The sequence below is a fragment of the Siphateles boraxobius genome, unplaced genomic scaffold (genome assembly GCF_051911475.1).
Source record: "Siphateles boraxobius isolate OS27281-9 unplaced genomic scaffold, OSU_SipBor_1 65, whole genome shotgun sequence".
NCBI classification, from domain to species: Eukaryota; Metazoa; Chordata; class Actinopteri; order Cypriniformes; family Leuciscidae; genus Siphateles; species Siphateles boraxobius.
In genome coordinates, this window is record NW_027509192.1 from 19,942,427 (window position 1) to 19,964,231 (window position 21,805).

The 21,805-nt window shown below is 39.4% G+C and overlaps 1 protein-coding gene across 4 annotated transcripts in view; it reads left to right on the plus strand.

The window, feature by feature from the left end:
- The window catches only part of adat1 (adenosine deaminase tRNA specific 1), a 55,051-nt gene that overhangs the window by 27,564 nt on the left and 5,682 nt on the right, over positions 1-21,805 (plus strand). For 2 of the 4 annotated variants that reach the window (XM_077211367.1, XM_077211365.1), the window contains exons 7-9: positions 4,633-4,778; positions 7,647-7,746; positions 7,913-7,999. In XM_077211367.1, coding sequence (XP_077067482.1) covers positions 4,633-4,778; positions 7,647-7,746; positions 7,913-7,999 — 333 coding nt within the window. Of the gene's footprint in view, positions 1-4,632; positions 4,779-7,646; positions 7,747-7,912; positions 8,000-9,134; positions 9,325-21,078; positions 21,783-21,805 lie in introns of those variants that run through there. The other 2 variants (XM_077211366.1, XM_077211368.1) reach the window with 2 other exon arrangements.

Below are 21,805 nucleotides of genomic sequence, written 5' to 3' on the forward strand. Positions count from 1 at the left end.
CATTTTCAAGTAACAGCGTATCGAAATTCTTATATAATAATAGTAGAATAGAATAGAAAAGAACAGAATAGAATAATAATAATAAAAAAATTTACCATTCAGAAACGTTTTGTAAGAGCCGTGGGGAGGTTCTGCTTGACTCTCTTCATTGCCGCTTTCTGGGTCTGATTCTGGCTCAAACTGATACGGCAGTAGGCTATTGACACTATTATTTACATTTGACCGGAGCACATGCAACTTTCGCCCGTAAAGGTAATGGGCGTGAAGTTTCCGGACTACGTGCACTACGCAGTTTAGCCAATTATAACACACCGGCCCAACTAACCAATCTGAGCCCATTGCCTGTTTCTGAGGGAGTGGTTTCATAGAATCAGGAAGTCAACCGGTCGTTCAAATGACAGAGGAGAAAGCGGCTTACAATAAAGGTGAAATTTATGAAAAATAAGGCTTTTAAAAAAAAAACACACATACGAAGACATGTTATATTGCACCCCATAAACACAATCATGCAAAGAAAAAAAGCAGTAAACCACCCCTTTAAACAAACTGTCACAGTGTCTGGTTTGTGTTTCCCGGGGTATCCACCAGAGGTCCTCTTCCACCGCGGTGTCCTTCACTCAGACTACATTTCCCATCATCCTGTTTGTCGCTCATTGATTATTGCACACAGCTGTTTACCGTAACCTTTTTAGTATCTGTGTGTATATATACCGTTTGTTTCTGTGATTGTCGTCGAGTCCTTGTTTAATGTCACTGGCACTTCGGAATAGGGCTGGGGCGGTATGGATTTTTTCTAACTGCGGTTGAAAAGCAAGATATTCCCGCGGTATAGCTGTAAACCGCTTTAAAGCTGCAGTCCGTAACTTTTTTGGGTTAAAAATTATCCAAAATAATAATAATAATAAAAAAAATAACCAGCCAGTGTTAAAAAATATCTTCTTGCCTTAGCTCGATTCAAAACGGTTAGCTTGTAATAATGATTTTAATTTCATTGGTACTGGTGGATTTCCGCGGGAAATTCAAGCATGTCTTTGCGTCATTACGTCAGATCTGTACACATAAAGAAGGTGTTTCGGCTAGTAGGCTATATTGCGTGAGGATGTTGGAGGTGGAAATTTTTAGGCTTTTCTCACAGCACTTTAAATAATTAAACTTATGGCGGATCCAGAAAGTTCAAATCACCAGTTGAAAACCCAAGTTGATCAACCCAAAAGAATTCGGACTTCGGAGTGGTAAAAATAGACTGTAACCGGGCTTACGCGAAAACAATGATAAACATCGGCAGGGCTTTTGAAAGGTGGCGTGAACTCCGTGATTTTGAAGGGGTTCAAAACAGACGCAGAGACGGATTTTTTTCTGCTGGACAGGTAAGAATTTTCAATAGTGCAATCGTGTAACAGTAGCACACTTGTTCGCTTAATTCACACAGTTACGGAGTTTCATGCCGATGTACAACTCACGTACAGTTTATAATTCCGCGAAAAACTGCAATTAGAGATTTCGAACAGAGATGGCGACAAAGAGGAAAAGCTACGGACTGCAGCTTTAAAGGATAATTCCGGTATTTAACACTTTGAGTCTATTTTGTAGTTTGTTTTGAATGAACTAGAGTGGTGGACTTAGAAATTTTGACAATGGGTCCTGTCTCGACTTTTTGACTATTTTAGGATCGCCTCTGACCGCTTCAGAGTGGATGTCTATGGGCATGCTCAAACATGTCCTTAAAACAACCCTTAACGTTCATTTACAAAACTGTGCAACTCACCGAGTGGTTAGTGGTGTTCGTTGATGTTCCAAAACAAGTAGCGTAGCGAAATACAGTTTCTGTCGTGTTTTATTTGCCATTTTTTTAAATTACATTGATGTCTGCTGAAGGACTCAGTGCTCGTTGATATTACTGCGCTACCGGAAACGGAAAGGGGTCTGTTTACATTTGGTTGTAGTCTTTTCGCTCGGTTCTCCGTCTCTCAGAAGGCTAGCGTGAGCAGAGCAACTGTGCTCCCGGAGTAGCGAAATAAACAAACAAAAAATCCTTAAATCTAAAATGGATTATTCGACTGTGACTTTTTTTACGGTGCCTAGACACCGTCCAGCGTCCTTGTTGTCACAATCAAGTGGTCGGGAGTGTGCTTACGCTTCAGATTCAAATATCGAGCGGAAGTTTATACGCGGTTGTGAGGTATCTGAAAAATAGTTCCACTATAGCAAATAACACGGATTGAAAGCATACATTGCGCCGATATATTTGTTTTTAATTATCAACGAACACCACTAACCACTCGGTGAGTTGCACAGTTTTGAAAACGAACGTTAAGGGTTGTTTTAAGGACATGTTTGAGCATGCCCATAGACATCCACTCTGAAGCGGTCAGAGGCGATCCTAAAATAGTCAAAAAGTCGAGACAGGACCCATCGTCAACATTTCTAAGTCCACCACTCTAGTTCATCCAAAACAAACTACAAAATAGACTCAAAGTGTTAAATACCGGAATTATCCTTTAAATACACTAAACAGACTTTCGCGCACACACCAGAAGTCGTTTTTGCTAGACAGACTTTGTTGAATATTGTCACCTACATCCGAAAAAAAACGAGCACAATTTGAAATAGTCAAATTTTCATCAAGCAGTAATTTGGCAAGAACCAATCACTGAATAGATTTCCTTATTTAAGAATATCCTCAGATACATTCGCATTGAATTCATCATTTTCAGGAGAATACATTATGATGTTCACATTGGAAATGGAAGATGAACACCTTTTCCAACATGTCTTAATTACAAAAATTATATTCCATATTTATGTTTACATAATATAATGTTATTTTTTATTTAATCTATGTCGATTATATGAAAAGTGAACAGCATGAGTAAGATAGGAACATAAGATGGGTCAGACATGATTTTGACCACTTTATTAAGTTTTGTTTTGTTGAAAGCCTTTCTTTAAATTAAATTTCGTTTTGTATAAATTCTATCTTAATTTTAATCACTGTTTCATTAACTAATTGCCTGGAATTAATAAATAAGAAGCAAATATAGCAGACATAATCAGGAGGACGTGGAAGCGCCGGTGCGATCTCTTGCACGTGAACTGGAGCTCGTCCTCTAAATGAACCGAAACTCGGTGTATAGGCTAGGCCTACTTGCCTCAGAGACATGAGAAATAAATAGAAAGCTTAAAATGTCTACTTTTAAACAAAGTTCAAAACGAAATGATAAAATTTTAGGCTACAGTAGCCTAGTCAGGTAAGGTCAGGTTTGCCGATGTGCGTTATAGGCTATTTATTTATTTATTTTTATCCCTGTGCGCCGATCGGGGACGGAGTTCACTGCTGATATTCTGGGGATACAACATAGCCAATATACTAGGGACTTTAGCCTTTAAATATCTTTGCTGCGTTGGATCAGTCTCCTTTCTAGAACAGCCAAGAGCTTTCTAGCCTCGCGGCAGCAGCGCCTCGCATCGCTAATAGACCTTAAAACATTCAACAGATGCGGTTTCGAAAATTGATCAAAAAACGTTGGTGCGGATGGATGGCGGACAGATGATGAGTTTTGTGATGCGGTTGTGGATGAAATAATAATAGCCCATCCGTGCATTTCTAATACAAATGGAATGTTATTATGTGTCATGGAACATTGCGCTCCTCAACTCGCGAAATGTCGGATTTGCTCCATCTTTTGATGATAAGTTTTTTTTTATAAAACCTTGAATCCATGCAAGACACAATATCATTAGACATAATCCATGTCCTTACAATCAATGAATCCATGTCATTAGACACAACGTGCACACATGTGCAGGCGAATGTTTTTTTTTTATATATAAAAAATATTGATATATATATGTTATATAGCTCGACATGATGAAATGTTATAATATGTCAGTATGATATTCTAATATTGATCTAGCTTACTGTTAGTCTCATAAAGCCAACAAACTAACACATAGAAGAACATTATAACTTTCAACACACTCAGTTTAGTAGTGCAGTTTAGTATAATAGTGTAGACCAATTGAAACAGCGCTGCATTATCTCACAATTTTAATTAGTCAAATAAACTGACCTGTATGAGTAGTAATTCAGCACTTGCCGGTCGTTCGGTAGAATGAAATGTCCTCATTCCTTTATATCCGCGGGACCCGTGTGGCGCTGATATCTGTCTCTCATTAGCAATCTCGACCTGCTTCTATTAGATCCATCGGCATGACGACAAGTTCCATGATTCCTCTCATTCACTGCATCATCAATCTACGCCTTTGTTATTGTTCTTAAGAGGTTAGCGACCCCTAGCGACAGAAAACTACATATTGTACCTTTAACCTTCCCCTCCCTCTCAAAAGGGTTTTCTTCATGACGTGTGTGTCGGTGGAGGGCGGGACTTAATATCCTCCGAAACTGCCCTCAAACTGCCATTCAGATTTGCCTTCGTTTAGTTAACTTCCAACGATCCAATCAAATCCCGGGGACAAAATCAAGTCCCACTCCCACCCCACATTTTATCTCATTTTAGAGGCCGTTTTACTCGAATATACATCACAACAGGGAAGGAAAGACTATCGCAACATTAAATTCATGATGATTTTAAATTGTTCCATTAAAATAATTAAAAATATCTTCTCTTATAGATGTTCTCATGTGAGGGGTTTGCCATCAGGTTTCTCCATACATGCTCCAGAGCTTCTGCAGGCCAGTCTGGAATTTACTCACAACCACACACACACGGAGTCCAAACACACACACACACAGGGCCGAATATCTCCCTGTGGGGCAGGTGAGCACACAAATATATTCATTAATTCTTTTTTTTTAATGTAACTGCACAAATTTTTACAATTAATTCAGCTGGAATTTCAGGCTTTGAGTTTCAGGCTTGTATCATGAGTGGCATGTTACGTCAAAAGCAAATAAAGCCAGTGTCAATGGACACACTCTGTGTAGACAAGTCTCACAATGTTAGATTTTCAAATATTAATCTTAAGTGTATTAAGTGTACATAATCACAGATTTCACAACTACAGTGACACCATGTCTACATCGGACGGGTCAGCTGGCGTGTTTCTGCCTGCGCCTGGTCTAGATTATAATGGTTCTTTTTAGCTTTTGACGCAGAATGACGTTCCCTGTAGACAGGGTCATAATGGTCCGTCTGTTTCAGCTGCTGCCGTTTCCTTCAGATCTGTCATTCATCATTATCATTCTTAGGACTGTGTTGTTCAAGGGATAGTTCACCCAAAAGTGAAGATTACCCCATGATTTACTCACCCTCAAGTCATCCTAGGTGTATATGTCATTCTTCTTTCAGACGAACACAATCTGAGTTATATTAAAAAATGTCCTGGCTCTTCCAACCTTTATAATGGCAGTGATGGCTTGCAAAAAAGTGCATCCATCCATCATAAACGAACTTCACACGGCTCCAGGGGGTTAATAAAGGCCTTCTGAAGCGAAGCGATGCGTTTGTGTAAGAAAAATATTCATATTTAAAACTTTATAAAGTTTAACTAGCTTCCGGCCAAACGAATATACGAATTCCACTTAAGTCTAAAGCGCAACTTATGCGAGTAATGCGACGTACTGCTGATATTACGCTACGCTATGACGCACTACGCTACTTCTGACGTCATAACTTGCACATTAGGCGTAAGTAGACTGCCATTTGGCCATTTTTAAAAATTTTTAAATATGGATAATTTTCTTGTGCAAATGCATCGCTTCACTTCAGAAGGCCTTTATTAACTTTATTAACCCAGAGCCGTGTGGAGCACTTTTATGATGAACGGATGCACTTTTATGGACTTCAAAACAGAAATCAAGCCATTCACTGCCATTATAAAGCTTGGAAGAGCTAGGACATTTTTTAATATAACTCCGATTGTGTTCGTCTGAAAGAAGAATGTCAGATACAACTAGGATGAACTGAGGGTGAGTAAATCATGGGCTAATTTTCATTTTTGGGTGAACTATCACTTTAAACTAAACAATTCATTAATAAATAAAAAATCTTGCCCTTGCTTGGTGTATATGATACAATTCTTTAATTAGGGGAACTTTTCTGTCCCCTGTAATGATTAAAAAAGTGAAACGAACGAACTGCACCATGGTCCCATGTCTTCAATCTCACCACCATTAACTTTTTCAGTGTTTATAAAAAAAAACATTTTACCTGAAAGTTTGTGTTATAGTTTGCAAGAGTGTGATTATTAACACAACGTAGCTGTGAAAGTGGACTAGTGACTAGAAAAATGTACCATGTTCAGCCGATGATGTTTAATGTTTCCGACAACTTCTGTAATCCCAATTAGACACTTATTAACAACTGTCATTTTCAAAAGTAAAAGATTTAAAAAAATAAATAAAATGGACCATTCTTATTTTTTTACTGAATGTTGAAGTGTTTATTATAAATGATTTATCCGTAGGTCATTATTTTAAAAAAAATCATGTACATTCATAATCTTTTATAAAAAACCTTAACCTCCCACTCGAAACGGCATCTGTTTTCTTCATGACGTGTGTCTCAGTGGAGAGCGGGACTAAATATCCTCCACAACGGCCTGCAAACTGCCATTCAGATCTGCCTTAGTCTCGTGTAGTCAGACCTTCAGAATGACGGCAGGAGGTCTCGACTCTATCGCAGCTTTTCTTGGCCAAGGACCGCCCAAGAGGACGCTTGACTGACATGTAACGCAACTAATCACAGTTCATTAGGGGCATGGCAATATAACGTTGATGTCCCTACAATAACAGACCGACATGCATCTAATAAATGATTCATTCAAGAACATTGTACAAGTTTACTGCAACAATGGAGCCGCAAACTTCACATACTTTTGAAAATCCAGCGTTTAGTTGATCCTGGTAAGTGCTCATTGTCACAGTTGTAAAAACAACAGCTTTCTTCTTCCACTAGGGGTTTTGGCGTTTTTTTCTAGGCGGACCGATAAAGAACGCAACACTCACGTCTCCCGGAAATCCTGTAGATTTCAACCAATCAGATTGCAATTTCGAAACTCCTGAAGTGTTTCCAGATTAGTGTGCCAATTGCATCAGACGTCATGCCCACGGACCGTTGGCTAAACGTCTGAGGCTGAGACTAGATCTGCCTTCGTTTAGATAGCAATGGCCAACTTCCTTCTATCCAATCATCTCCCAAAAATGAAACCAAGACCAGCCCCACAATTTTTTCACATTCCAGAAGCTGTATCACCCGGATATACCTCACAAGAGGGATGAAAAGAATACATAAGAATATTTAAAAAATAAGACTATTAAAGGTAGGGTAGGGGATTTTTTAGAGAGGCTAGCAATAGCAAGCTAGCTTTGAAAGCATAAGATCCCACCCTCCCTTCAGAGCATCTCCGAAGCCACGCCTCCTTCAAAATCCATGAACACGCACAGCAGAGAGCAAACAAAAGCATCATGAGAGATGGTGTTAAACTACCTCATGTCTCAAAGCACACAACATAACAATAATAATGAACATAAACAATTTAAAGAGCACTGACCTATACCAAAGTCCCTTTAAGACAAGTCATTTCACTCTTCTTTGCAGATATTGTATAGTAAGGCCTAGATCTGTTAATGATTTGGGTTTTTCTGCTGCTTTCTTGACTTAACAGAATTATGAATATTCTTGCAGCCATCAGCTGGTGTGCAGTGTCCCAGCATCCTCTAGATGTCACTGCTAACGGATATAAACAGGGACTGACGAAGAAAGCTTTGGGAACATTGCAAGCAAGGTAATCTCAGTACAACGAATGATTGACATTCTTAGAATAACATATTGATGTGTATGCATTAGGAATGTTACTTTGTAAATTGACAGTGTCATCTCAAAACATTCAGTCACCGCAATAACCAGCTCTGAGCCCAGGCGTATTTTGTTTCATATTTCTCCATGTTTAGATCTTTAATCAGTAAAGTGGAGCTCTTTCATTCGTTTCTGAAACTGAAGGCAGCAACTGAAGTCTCTCAGCTTCCAGAGACCCTCCGGTGAGTGTTTTAATATAGGAATAGGTATACTTAAAGTAGGGGTGTAACGGTACCCTCAAGTCACGATTTGATACATATCACGGTACTAAACTCATGATACAATATTATTGTGATACTCCAACAGACATGGTAAGAGATTAATAAAAAATGTACTGTTGATTAAAATGCTACATTTGGTGTTACATTGTGTGTGTAAATGAATAGGCTTGGACTTCATGCTGGAAACCCAATGAACAGGACAATAGAGACACCAGAACAAAAATATGCATGATTCTGAAGCTGAAAATACAGAATTATTTCAGACAAATATACTTGCACTCTGTCACTGACTAGATATATTTAAAATAATGTTGGACAATTTTTACTGGTAACATCAGGCATTTGGCATTATCAGGACCCACAAATATCCCCCCATAGCATTATTATACATTATATTCAACATTATAGTAGCTTAATGTAGTATTGACACGAAAAGTCTTTCTTTGAAATTTTTTTTCTCAGTATTTTTTTTCTTGGGTGAACTATCCACAATTCATATTGTTGCAGTTTTGTATAAACGATATATTGTGACACGATATTGTTACACCCCTACTCTAAAGTCAATTCACTTTTATTTACATTGCGTTTTATACAATACAGATTGTTTCAAAGCAGCTTTACAGAGATAACAGGAAAATAATGATTCAGTGATGCAAACAGAGTTCAATTCTGCTGTAAACACCTCTAAAAAGACAATGTCATTGTTCAGCTGAAGTCAGTTAACTGTGTGAAGGTCTATACAACTGTGTGAAGATCAAATACGAAACAAGTTCAATTAATCTATAATGCAGATCTAAAGAAAACAGTGATGTCATTGTCCAGCTCAGTTCTCAGGTCTCATCCAATAGTGTCAGTGCAGTCAAATCAATAATATTGCTGAATATGTAGTGTCCCCAACTAAGCAAGGTCGACAGTGGCAAGGAACTTTAAGACTGGAAAAACTGGAAGAACTGGAAGATAGCGCAGCTCTCTGAGAAAACAAAGCAAGTTAACTTTTGAATTCCTCAAGTGCATCATTCGAGACGCAAGTCTCACCTAGCAATCTTAATCTATATATTTTCCCTTGACCCCCCCCCCCCCCCCCCCCCCCCCTCAGTGCGACTGGTACAAAGATCTCATTCTCAAAGAAGTAAACCAGAAGCTAATAAGGTATTTAAGAGTTCAGAGATAATTCACACACATAAGAGGTGTGTCTTCCAGGCAAATGGTTTCCTGCTCTTAGATAATGTAAACTCAACCAAATTCCCACTGTTAGCAAATGGTTCCATGTAAATCAACTTCTGCCCCCAGTAAGTCTGGGACGGTAATTAATGTGAGTTCCCACTGTGAACTCATGTTTACACATTAAATGAGGTCTGTCTATATAATGAAACGCAACTCGGCGCGTTTTCTGTAACCAGATTAGCCTGTGATGCGAAGTGCACCAAAACACTTCGCATCATGTATCTTATAATGTCAAGATATTGCATCGTCTCTCTTCTGGAGCATTTGATGTTTGTATCTATTATCTGATTATGCAATTGGTGTGATACATTTACTTGACATAATTAATTGTAAACATCTGATTTTATTCTAATCGACTCAGATATTATTTTCAGTAAAGAGTTAAAAAGAATAGTCAAACATTCGCACACACTTGTTGCACAGATATCATTAAAAACCTTTTTCATTTATGGAGTCAGATGAAATAACGAGTTATACATATCAGAAAATGTATTTCATTTAATCAAATTACTTTGTCACGTGGAAAGACGGTAACGTGCAGAGACCTTCACCCGCTGATCGGAAAACCGTCTTTGGGCCGATCCAGCCGGACTTTACAGAACCCAAATGGAGTAAAAACTTCGTCGGGGGCCAGTTCTCCTCTGGCCAACAAACGAACAGTGTATGATTATGATTCAGGCAGCATTACAGGTCAGATGTCAGATTGTGGATTGATATTCTGTTGGCCTCTAGTCAGTTAACGTAGTGTGATTGCATAGAGCTACGTCACACATAGGCTCACTATTGGCCGACGCTAGTCATGTGTGTGATGCGTGTGACGTATAACAACAGAAGAATTGCGCTATTACACCAGTGAACTGACTCGAGGCCCACAGAAAAGGAAATGAATAGTTGAAATAAAGTCGTTATTTTTGCTTGTTTTTGCGCACAAAAAGTATTCTCATTGTAGAGGCCAAAGTATAATTCATAGTAATGTGAATAAGAATTAATGTTAAACAGGTAAATAATTTCATTTAGAAGTTCACGTAATGGTTAAAAATGTTACATAATACTTAAAAGGTTAAAAGCATACTATAATTCATGTTCTTGTAGATTTGGTAAAAACAGTGTACTGCCTCTTTAAGAACAGGCCAACTCCGACTACATTACGTTGATTCTTATTATGTGACTCAGATATTGAGAGCTGTGGAAGCGAACGGTTTTCTTACCTGCTAACTGTTAACTTATAGCTATTTTCTATTAAGAATCTTTTATTGTGTTAGCAATCAGAGTAATTGTATTATTCAGCCCACATTTTCTTTTGTAAATCGGAAACCAAGGAATAAAAACCGGAGATTTTCATCTTTTATTTCAACAACGTTTCTGAAGTGGATTTATTGAACTGTGTAGCTGAGCTTACAATGGACACTGCAAATGGAACTAATTGCTTGGAATAATGTTAGATAGTTATTAGTGTAAGCCATTGCATTTCTCAATATTTCAAACCTTTACATTAGTAAGAAAACCGGCTTGACAGAGGACTACGAGCCTTTGGAGAGGTTTGTGAAAAGTGGAACATGAATGAAACAAGTTCAACGAGGGACTGACGTTCTCAACTAGACTGATGACGCTCTGTGCTCGAGGCTGGTGAGTACTAAATGGATCGCTAAGGCCTCAATGAGTTCGTCGTTGTTGTTGCGTGACTGTTGCAAGTGAAATCTGTAAAAAACGGACTGATTATAAAAGCAATCACGATGGAGGCAGGAACAGAAGCCATGGTAAGCTTAACTGAAGAAAAGCGAGTGGTTAAACTGACACTTAAAGCATTGGAATATAGTCTGCAGACAAAAATGAGTTCCAGAAGAGCTATACTAGGACAACTTACTGTGAAAAAGAACGAATTGTATGCTTTAATGGATGATGACGCAAATGTGGAAATCATAGCAAAGGAATTGTTGGTCAAGTATGAAACACTGATAAAGGAATTCAGTAAAATAAGTGCTGACGTCAAGGACATATTCTGCCAGCTTGAACGCGTAGAGAATTTGAACACAGATCAAACGGATTGGTTTGAGCCAAGAAATAATGACCACAGAGAATATGTGCAAGAAGTGAATGCATGGATACAGAATGCAATACTACGCAGAGAAGAGGCTAACAAGGTTAGTGATCAGATACATCCTGAAGATAGTGTGTCAGTCACATCCAGTAAGTCTAGAAAATCTGTTTCTGTTACTTCTGCAACATCGTCTGCTCGTGCTGAGTGCTTAAAGGTTGAATTGGAGAGAGCTGCTCTGTTAGCCAAGTCAGCTACATTGAGAAAAAGACAGACTTTAGAGGAGCAAGAACTACAGCTCAAGGTTGAAAAAGAAGAGTTGGAGCTGCAAGCAGGGCTCGCTGAAACCGATGCACGATTAGCCGTGTTAAGACAATATGAAAGTTCAGATGTGTCAAGTAGAACCAAAAGCAATAAGGTGGAAATATTGTCGTCTGCGTCAAGGAAATGTGATGTCAGCCACAGTAAGAGAAGCGTATCTAGCTGTGTAACTTTGCATAACCACACTAGTGAAAGAGGCGCAGATGTGATGCGAGCTCCCGTCACTTCAGATAATTTGGTTACCGTCATGCAACGGCAAAACGAAAGTAGCAAAGGCTATCTACATTGCCATCACCGAACATTCCAGTTTTCAAGGGAGATCCATTAGAATATCGTCTCTTCATGAGAGCTTTTGAGCACCGCATAGAAAGCAAGACTGAAAATAGCAAAGATCGGCTTCACTATCTAGAACAGCACACAAATGGGCAGCCTAATGACTTAGTGCGTAGCTGTTTTCATATGGATCCAGATCAGGGTTACCCTGAAGCCAAGAAACTGCTAAAGGAACGCTTTGGTGATAAATCTAAGATATCTATGGCATACCTTGATAAAGCTTTAAACTGGCCTGCCATTGAATCAGATGACAACAAGGCACTTGAATCATACGCCCTCTTTATGACAAACTGCAATAATGCAATGTCGGATCTGGAGTACTTAGAAGAGATGGAAAATGCCGCTAACATGCGCACGATTATCTCAAAGCTCCCATACAGGCTGAGAGAGAAATTCAGGAGTGTCGCCATAGACATTCAGAAAAAACAAGATCGGTGGATAAAGTTCAAAGATGTAGTGTCATTTGTCACCACTCAGGCTGAAATGGCAACACACCCTGTGTTTTGGGAAATCTCAGGACAAACAAAGCGCCAGACTGAAAGGTCAAGTGGAAAAAAAACATCACAACGCTAGCCACTGAAGTAAAAGAACAGAAACTTGAGAAAGATGCTGCTGGTGCTGGAAACAAGAAAGCTCATGAGAAGGGAACAAGTATGGACAAAGCCTTCAAGAAACTTTGTATCTTCTGTCAGGGAGATCATACCATGGAACAGTGCAAGAAACTCCAAAGAAAGTTGCACAAAGAAAAGCTTGAATATCTTAAGAGCATAGGACTTTGTTTCAGTTGTTTGATAGGAGATCACATGAGTAATGCCTGTGAAGAAAAGAAGAGCTGTCAGATATGTTCAGCTACACACCCTACACTCTTACACATAAAGCAGAAATTTAAAGATTTATCAAAGGAAGAGCCTTCAAAAGAGGAGCAAAAGGAGGAGTGTCCAAAGGAAGAGCAAATCGTTGTCAGTGGATTTGTGGATGCAGAAGAAGCATGCTCTCAGACAGGGGTCGGGGGTACAGGTAGTGTTCTCGCCATTGTTCCTGTGAAAGTAAAGGCAAAGAAAGGCAACAAGGTACTGACTTGTTATGCATTCATGGATCCAGGGAGTAACGCTTCCTTCTGTACTAACAAGCTGGCGAACGACCTTCATCTGCAAGGAAAAAATGTTAACATCCTACTCACTACTATGGGAGATCAAAAAACAGTATCATGCAAAGCCGTATCAGACCTAGAAGGGAGTAGCCTAGAAGGTGACCACTTTATCGAGCTTACAGGTGTTTTCTCACAAAAGGTTATCCCCGCAAGTAAAGAGAACATTCCAACCCAAGAAGTTGTGGATAGGTGGCCACATCTACAAGGTGTACGAATTTCATCGATCAACGCGGACATCGGCCTTCTGATTGGGACTGATGTGGCAAAGGCTTTGGAGCCAGAAGAGGTAATCCGCAGTGTCAAGGATGGACCGTATGCAGTACGCACAGCTTTGGGATGGACAGTAAACGGACCGCTGCGTGAGAACATCAGAAGCTGGACAAAGAATGGATACCCGCAGATCCAGATGAATCGGATCTCAGTGGCTCGACTCGAAGACTTATGGACTCGAGCATTCTCAGGAAAATCATACTTGAATTGCTAAGGAGAGCAGTTAGAAATGTCTAAAGAAGACCAACTGTTTATGGACAGAGTCTCAAAATCGGCAAAGCTGGTCAACGGCCACTACTCAGTTGGTCTGCCGTTGAAGAACAAAGATGTGAAAATGCCCAACAACAGGGCAATGACAGAGCAACGAGCGCTGAACATGAAAAAGAAGTTTCAGAGAAATCAGACGTTCAAAGAGGACTATGTTAGCGTCATGAATGAGGTGATAAAGGAGGGCTACGCTGTAAAGGTCCCAGATGAAGAACTAAAAAGGAGTGATGGAAAGGTGTGGTTTATTCCGCATCACGGTGTCTACCACCCTAAGAAGCATAAAATGCGAGTGGTATTCGACTGTGGCGCTTCATATCAAGGAACCACACTCAATGAACAATTACTGCAAAGGCCTGACATGACAAGCAGTTTGGTTGGTGTCTTGACTAGATTCCGTCAAGAGCGAATCGCAGTCATGGCGGATGTGGAATCGATGTTCCACCAGGTCAAAGTCCCACCAGAAGATGCTGATCTCCTCAGGTTTTTGTGGTGGCCGGACCGACACCGACACCGTGGCCGGACCGAGGTGGCGACACCTCAAAAGAGTTGCAAGAGTACAGAATGGAGGTACACTTAATTGGAGCCACCTCCTCACCAAGTTGCGCGAGTTATGCATTGAGAAGGTGTGCTGAGGACAACAAAAACATGTTTGATGCAGCAGTAGTGGATACAGTCTTAAATAACTTCTATGTAGACGATTGTTTGAGATCAGTTGCTACTGAACAAGAAGCAGTCAGACTATTCCAAGACTTGAAGGCCATCTGTCAAACAGGAGGTTTTAGATTGACAAAATGGACGACGAACAATCGAAATGTGTTGTTAAGCAATCCACTTGAGGACCGGGCAAAAGAAGTCAAAGATTTCGATCTTGACCAGGATTCACTCGCCATCAAGAGAGCTTTAGGAGTACATTGGTGTATTCGGTCAGATCAGTTCAAGTTCCATGTTCCATGCACATAGAGCAGAAGCCTCTCACCAGGAGAGGTATCCTGTCTACAATGAGTTCAGTTTACGACCCACTGGGAATGTTGTCGCCAGTTATACTGCCTGCTAGAAACATCTTGCAAGAATTGTGTAGACTGAGATCAGGCTGGGATGACACTGTGCCAGAACACTTCGCACAACAATGGACAGCGTGGACTGAAGAACTTCAACAGCTCACTGACTTTGGAGTGGATCAGTGATTTAAGTCACCTGATTTTGGGAAAACAGTGCAAGCTCAGCTGCATCACTTTTGTGACGCGTGCGAAACAGGCTATGGTACTGTTACTTAGTTAGTCCAGAAGAACAGTAGCAATAAAATACTCTGCTCATTTGTTTTGGGAAAGGCAAGGGTTGCCCCCCTCAAACCACCAACTATCCCGCGGATGGAGCTGGCGGCGGCTGCCTTAGCTGTGAAAGTGGATGTCATGCTGAAGAAAGAACTGCAGTTGCCACTGTCAGATTCCAGGTTTTGGACGGACAGTACTGCCGTACTTAAGTACTTAGGAAATGAGCACATCAGATTTAAGACATTTGTGGCGAACAAGATTGCCATAATCTTGCAAGCATCAAAAGTGCAGCAATGGAGCTACGTCAACACTCAGTTGAATCCTGCTGATTACGCCTCTAGGGGACAAAAGGTGAGTGTCTTCATGAAGAACGAAGTTTGGATTGCAGGGCCTGTCTTCCTCAGTAAACCTGAAAAGGAATGGCCAGACAAGCACGATCACCTAGAAGAGCTCACGGCTGAAGATCCTGAGGTCAAGAAAGGCATACTCGTCAACGCTATAACAGCAGAAGAAAGCACTGATGCAATGCAACAACTAATTCAATACTATTCTTCATGGATACACCTCAAGAAGGCTCAAGGGAACCCTGATAAATCTGTCAAGGAAGAGAAAAGAAATGAATGGATTGTACAGTGATCAACAACGTGTGAACAGGTAGATGTTGAGCTACAAAAATAATCTCAAACAGACTTACCCGACCGTGGAGAATCTGCGACAAGCCGAGATGGACATCATCAGCCATTGTCAGCAAAGAATGTTCCATGAAGAGATCACTGCTCTTCGGAGAAAGGACTCTATCAAGAAGAGTAGTCGAATCTTCAGACTGAATCCACAACTTGAAGAGGGAATCCTTCTTGTTGGAGGGAGGCTCAGTCGAGCATCCATGCCAGCCGAAGCCAAGCACCCGATTATCCTGCCTAAGAATCATCGTGTGGCTGATCTGATTCTCCAGGATTCACATGAGCGGCTGGGACACAGTGGACGTAATCATATGTTGTCTCATGTACGTCAAAGGTAGGAATGGGACGATTACCGGTTTCACTATAAACCACGATAAAATATACTGACGGTTAGTAATATCGTTTAAATTTCAATTATCATTAAAACCGTGTTTGATTATCGCGATTTTAATAACTCTCTATAAATCCTGTCCAGCCAGCAACAGTCTGACGCAGGCGCGCAATGTTGTTGTTTTTTTTTATCCGAGAAGGAATGGCGGAAGGTGGTGACCGTGTTCGGGAGATTTTTCAGCCTTTTAAGAGCACCAAATCTGAGGTGTGGTCATATTTTGGCATTTACAAAAATCCTGAGGGAAACTCAATCGAGGACGGTCACTCTGTCTGCAGAACATGCACAAAAAAAGTCGCTGTGATAGGGGTAAACACTTCAAATCTGCCGAGTCGTCCTGTGTGACCATCACACACTGTTGTAGCAAACGCAAGGCAAGTTAACTTTGATCTCAATACTAAAACTACGTCTAGGAAATAATTGGGCATATAATGTTGTTTTGATTTGAAATATTTTATCTCACTCACTTGAAATAAACTTGAAGAAAGGTTCGCAGCAAGTGGCTTTGAGCCAAAGACGAACAAACAAGTTCAAACAAGACTATTAAGAATGACATTTAAGAGATAATAATGTATATTCATTGTATACTTATAACACAGATTTTTTTTAACCACATAATTACGGGGACATATTGAATAGAGAATAGATGTCTCTATTCTTACCTGTTAAATCCATTTTGTACAGAGTACAAAACTCGTCCAGACAAGATGATCACAACAATATTATTAAATTCTGTAAACAATAAATCAACTCTGATTTCATTTTCAATACAATTAAAAACGGAGACGCAAGATGACAAGTTGTATTTGAATGAAATGAGAGAGCGCGTCTGTTGTGATACATGGATGTTCGCTGTTATATGTTGCTATTGACGACAGGCATAAGGAAGGATCTTACTTTAAAAAGTGCATAGATTTATTTGTTGATTCTCAAATATAAACTTGTTGAAATGTTTTCAGTGTGAGCATCAGTTATTTTTACACTTTCATCTTGTTTTAACAAAACAGTGATAATATTGATAATCACGATAATTTCGGTCACTATAATCGTGATATGAAATTTTCATACCGTCCCATCCCTAGTCAAAGGTACTGGATTATTGATTCTTTTTCGTCAATCAGAAGAATGCTGTCACGCTGTACTATCTGTCGAAGGCAACATGGGACATCAGGCACACAAATGATGGCGAACTTACCAAGAAACAGAGTTATACCAGATGAACCACCCTTCACCAGAACTGGAGTGGATCTATTTGGACCATTCCACATTAAACGTGGAAGATCATCTGTAAAAAGATATGGGGTTATATTTACCTGCCTAGCATGTCGTGCGGTCCACATAGAAATGGCAACATCATTGGAAACAGACTCCTTTATTCAAGCTCTGCGTCGCTTCATTGCAAGAAGAGGTCAGGTGAAGGAGATGAGATCTGATAATGGGACCAACTTTGTTGGAGCTGATCACGAGCTCAAAAAGGCAATAAAGGAGTGGAATACTTCACAAATCGAGAACAGCTTGCTCCAACATGATATCAGATGGTTATTCAATCCACCATCCGGATCCCACCATGGAGGGGTGTGGGAGAGAATTATTCGCTCCATCAGTAAAATCATGGGTGCTACGCTGAGAGAACAAAGCTTGGATGAGGAAGGTCTTCAGATGTTCTTCTGTGAATGTGAAGCCATTCTGAACAGTAGGCCTATTACCATGCCTTCCAATGATATTAATGATTTGGAAGCTCTTACCCCACAGCACTTACTCCTGCTCAAGACTAACCCCAACTTACCACCAGGACTCTTCCATAAGGATGATACTTATGCGCGTAAAAGATGGAGGCAAGTCCAGTATATGAGCGATCTATTCAGGAAGCGTTGGACCAAGGAATATCTGCCTCAACTCCAGAAGAGGCAGAAATGGAACCATCCATCACGGAACTTCATCCCGGGAGATGTAGTCTTGGTTGTTGACGAATCAGCCCCCAGGGGATCATGTCTGATGGGAAGAATCGTTAAGGCTATGGAGGACGAGCATGGAGTGGTCCGTAAGGTTCGAGTCAAGACAAAGACGAATGAACTTGAGAGGCCAATAACTAAACTCTGCTTACTTCAGAAAGAAGTATGAGAAGGACTGTTATTGAGTTTTACTCAAAAGAAAGACATTTAAAGTTGTAATTGCTTCTAGGATAGAAGGCAATTAGGGTCCGGGTATGTAGAGGCCAAAGTATAATTCATAGTAATGTGAATAAGAATTAATGTTAAACAGGTAAATAATTTCATTTAGAAGTTCACGTAATGGTTAAAAATGTTAAATAATACTTAAAAGGTTAAAAGCATACTATAATTCATGTGCTTGTAGATTTGGTAAAAACAGTGTACTGCCTCTTTAAGAAAAGGCCAACTCCGACTACATTACGTTGATTCTTATTATGTGACTCAGATATTGAGAGCTGTGGAAGCGAACGGTTTTCTTACCTGCTAACTGTTAACTTATAGCTATTTTCTATTAAGAATCTTTTATTGTATTAGCAATCAGAGTAATTGTATTATTCAGCCCACATTTTCTTTTGTAAATCGGAAACCAAGGAATAAAAACCGGAGATTTTCATCTTTTATTTCAACAACGTTTCTGGAGTGGATTTATTGCACTGTGTAGTTGAGCTTACAATGGACACTGCAAATGGAACTAATTGCTTGGAATAATGTTAGATAGTTATTAGTGTAAGCCATTGCATTTCTCAATATTTCAAACCCTTACACTCATTGCTTGGTAAACTTAAGATTGAGCCACTGTAGTCACTTGGACTATTTTAAAGATGTCTTAAATAACTTTTCGGGGAACAAGTTTCAATCCCTGAAGAAGCCTATGGAGGAGTGATCCAGCTCTCAGATTTCATCAAAAATATCTTAATTCGTGTTCCGAAGATGAACGAAGGTCTTACGGGGTTGGAACAACATGAGGGTGAGTAAATACTGACAGAATTTTCATTTTTGGGTGAACTATCCCTATAATGAACTAAATTAAATCAACATTGAACTGACTTGAGCTGAATAATGTCACTATTGGCTTTTGTAGAGCTACTTTACAGCTGAAATTGAATTTGTTTTATAATTGATGAATTGTACAACACTAACACTGTAATTAGGCTGCTTTGAAACAATCTATATTATATAAAGTACTACATAAATAAATGTTACTTGACTTCCTCTATTTTGTAGTCTTGTCTACAAAAGCTTTTGAACAAGAAAATAGTTCAATGAACACAAATGACCCATGCGCTGTTACACTATGAGGTTAGGCTTAATTAATTAGGTTAAAATCATAATAAATTGTAAAACATGACTTTCCCCAACCTGCCATTTATGGATAATATCCTCTTCTTAACACTTAAAGTGTGGTTTTATGTAACAATGCTTAGCCTACAGTTATAACTAAAATATGATAACATTTTAGATTGGAAGACATCATTCACAAAAATGAGACCAACATACAAACCCCTATAGACGCAGCAACTAGCCAGAGCCTCTCAATAAATCCATATTGACATAAGACTCTTGTCTCATAGGGATAAATATGGAGTCCTTTCCCATGCAGCAACTAGCCAGAGCCTCTCAATAAATCCATATTGACATAAATCTTGGTAATCAGATTCATTACTCTGGTTTTAGACTACTGCATCAGGGTGTAAAATTACATACTTTTAGTAAATTTATGTTATATATGTAATAATAGGTGTTTTATTCCTGTAAAGCAACATGATCATTGAACAGTAGACTTTTGTTCGTTGTTGACCTCAGGGAACAGTGTTCTTCTGTTCAGGGTTCTTGAATCTTTGAAGTGATCCTGCCCAATGTCCAGCTCTTGTTACAGCGCTGACAGACACACAAGAGCAAAGAACAATCCACCCACAAAGATCCAGGACACACATTATATATACACTCCATGTGCAAATACATCTATCATCCTGCGTCCACTTTCACAGTCTTATTTGCAAAGGATTTCGGCATTATTCCGACAGTAAGATTTTACTGAGACTGATGGCTGGATTTCCAGATGACTGGCAGCATTAATAGGCCCCAAATGCTTCTACCTCACATTTTACATGTTGTGTTTCCGAAATGTGTCAAAGTGCAGTGAGTGCATGCAGTAGATGGCATTAACATCTGTGCCTGCCTATTGGAACTTGGGGTGTACGATATTGAAGAAAAATTATTTCTTGATATTTTCTGGCCTTTTGACAATAATTAATATTTAATTGATATTTTGTGACTGATTTTTACAATTAGATGTTATTTTGTGTGTTTCTGTGCTGTTACCATTTCAGGTTTTAGCCTGTTGTGAACAGCTGATGCCCAAAGCTTTTCATATTTTCCATATTCTGTGTGGCGGTTAGTTAACAGCAGTGAAAAATTCCACTTTTCCATTCTTGTGGCTTTGTTTGGAACTATTTCTTGGTAAAATATAGAAAAAACTGATATTGTTTTATGTAAATATTGAGTCTTAATGTAACACAATATGAACTTCTTGTTTATTGAAATGTTGAATATAATCAATCCCATCTGTCATCACGCTGACATTCAAGAAAAAAAAAAACAGCTCTCCTGCTTGTGATATTGCTTAACTCTATCATATTAAATAAATATAATATAGGCAAAAACCCATACTGGGTCTTTTTCTTTGCGCATATCTTTCAATTTGGGCACATTTTAACTGCATTTTAAATACATGAACTCTCAAGGCTTGTTTATTGTTGCGAAAGTTTGTGTGGCATCAAGTATCTTTTTTTTTTATAGCCACGTCTAGTTAAACACTGCTGTTCATCACTGTTTTTAACTTTTTGTTGTATTTCATGTAAAAGTTTAATACTGTTGAGATTCAATTATTCATATAACAGTTTTTAAACCAGAGTCAGCCATTTGTCTGTTTGCAAACTTGTGTAAAGATTGTTTCTAGCCTTAGATTGTGTGTTTGAAACAGAAATGTGCTGCCATGCATGCACGTCGACCTCTGACATCTCATGCGGGCTCCCTACGGTGCACAGGTGTTGTTTGTGTATCTGTTATGTCTGATGGACGTGTTTGTTTCTTCTCTTTGCTTGCTGAAGTGGGAAAGATTTGAGGACCTACTGGGACTATAAGCAGGCTGCAGGAGTGTATCAGCAGGCCTGGACACAGCTGCGACTGCAGGCCTTCCCACTGTGGCCCCGTGGCCCGCGAGAACTGCTGCGCTTTCATTAGCGGACGCACATTTCACCATACAAGTGTCCTGAACCAATCACAAGAAAAGAAGCCGCAGCTTGTCCTTTCAGCACGGTTCACATTAATAAATGTAATAAAAGTGACTCTCGCTGTTCTTTTCCATACATCAAAAGCATGCAGTGACCAGGGGCTATAAACCAAAAATGTGCTGCATCCCAAGTCATACAGAAGTTTAGTGTGAGGAACATTTGAGCTGAAATTTAAATCATTATTCACTGACATTGCAATTCATTGAGGCCAAACACCATTGGCTTTAACATGTCTCGTGACCAACCAAGTTTGAATGTGCTGTGACAGAGGGGAAGAATTTAAGTGAATCTTTTTTTTTTTTTTACACAAAAGCTATCGTTACACTTTCATAGTACTTGTTTGTAGATGAACGCCCCTGGTCATGAAGGGCATTAGTATGAGAAAGAGTAGATTGAAAACTTTGCAAATATGGGTTTAGAACAACACGCTTTCATTATCGGGAGAACTTTTCTCAAATGTAAAGTGTATACGTTTTGTCCATGTTTGTATTTTTACTAATAAAGAGAGGTTCAAACAAAAATTAAACTTCTTTCATCATCAGTT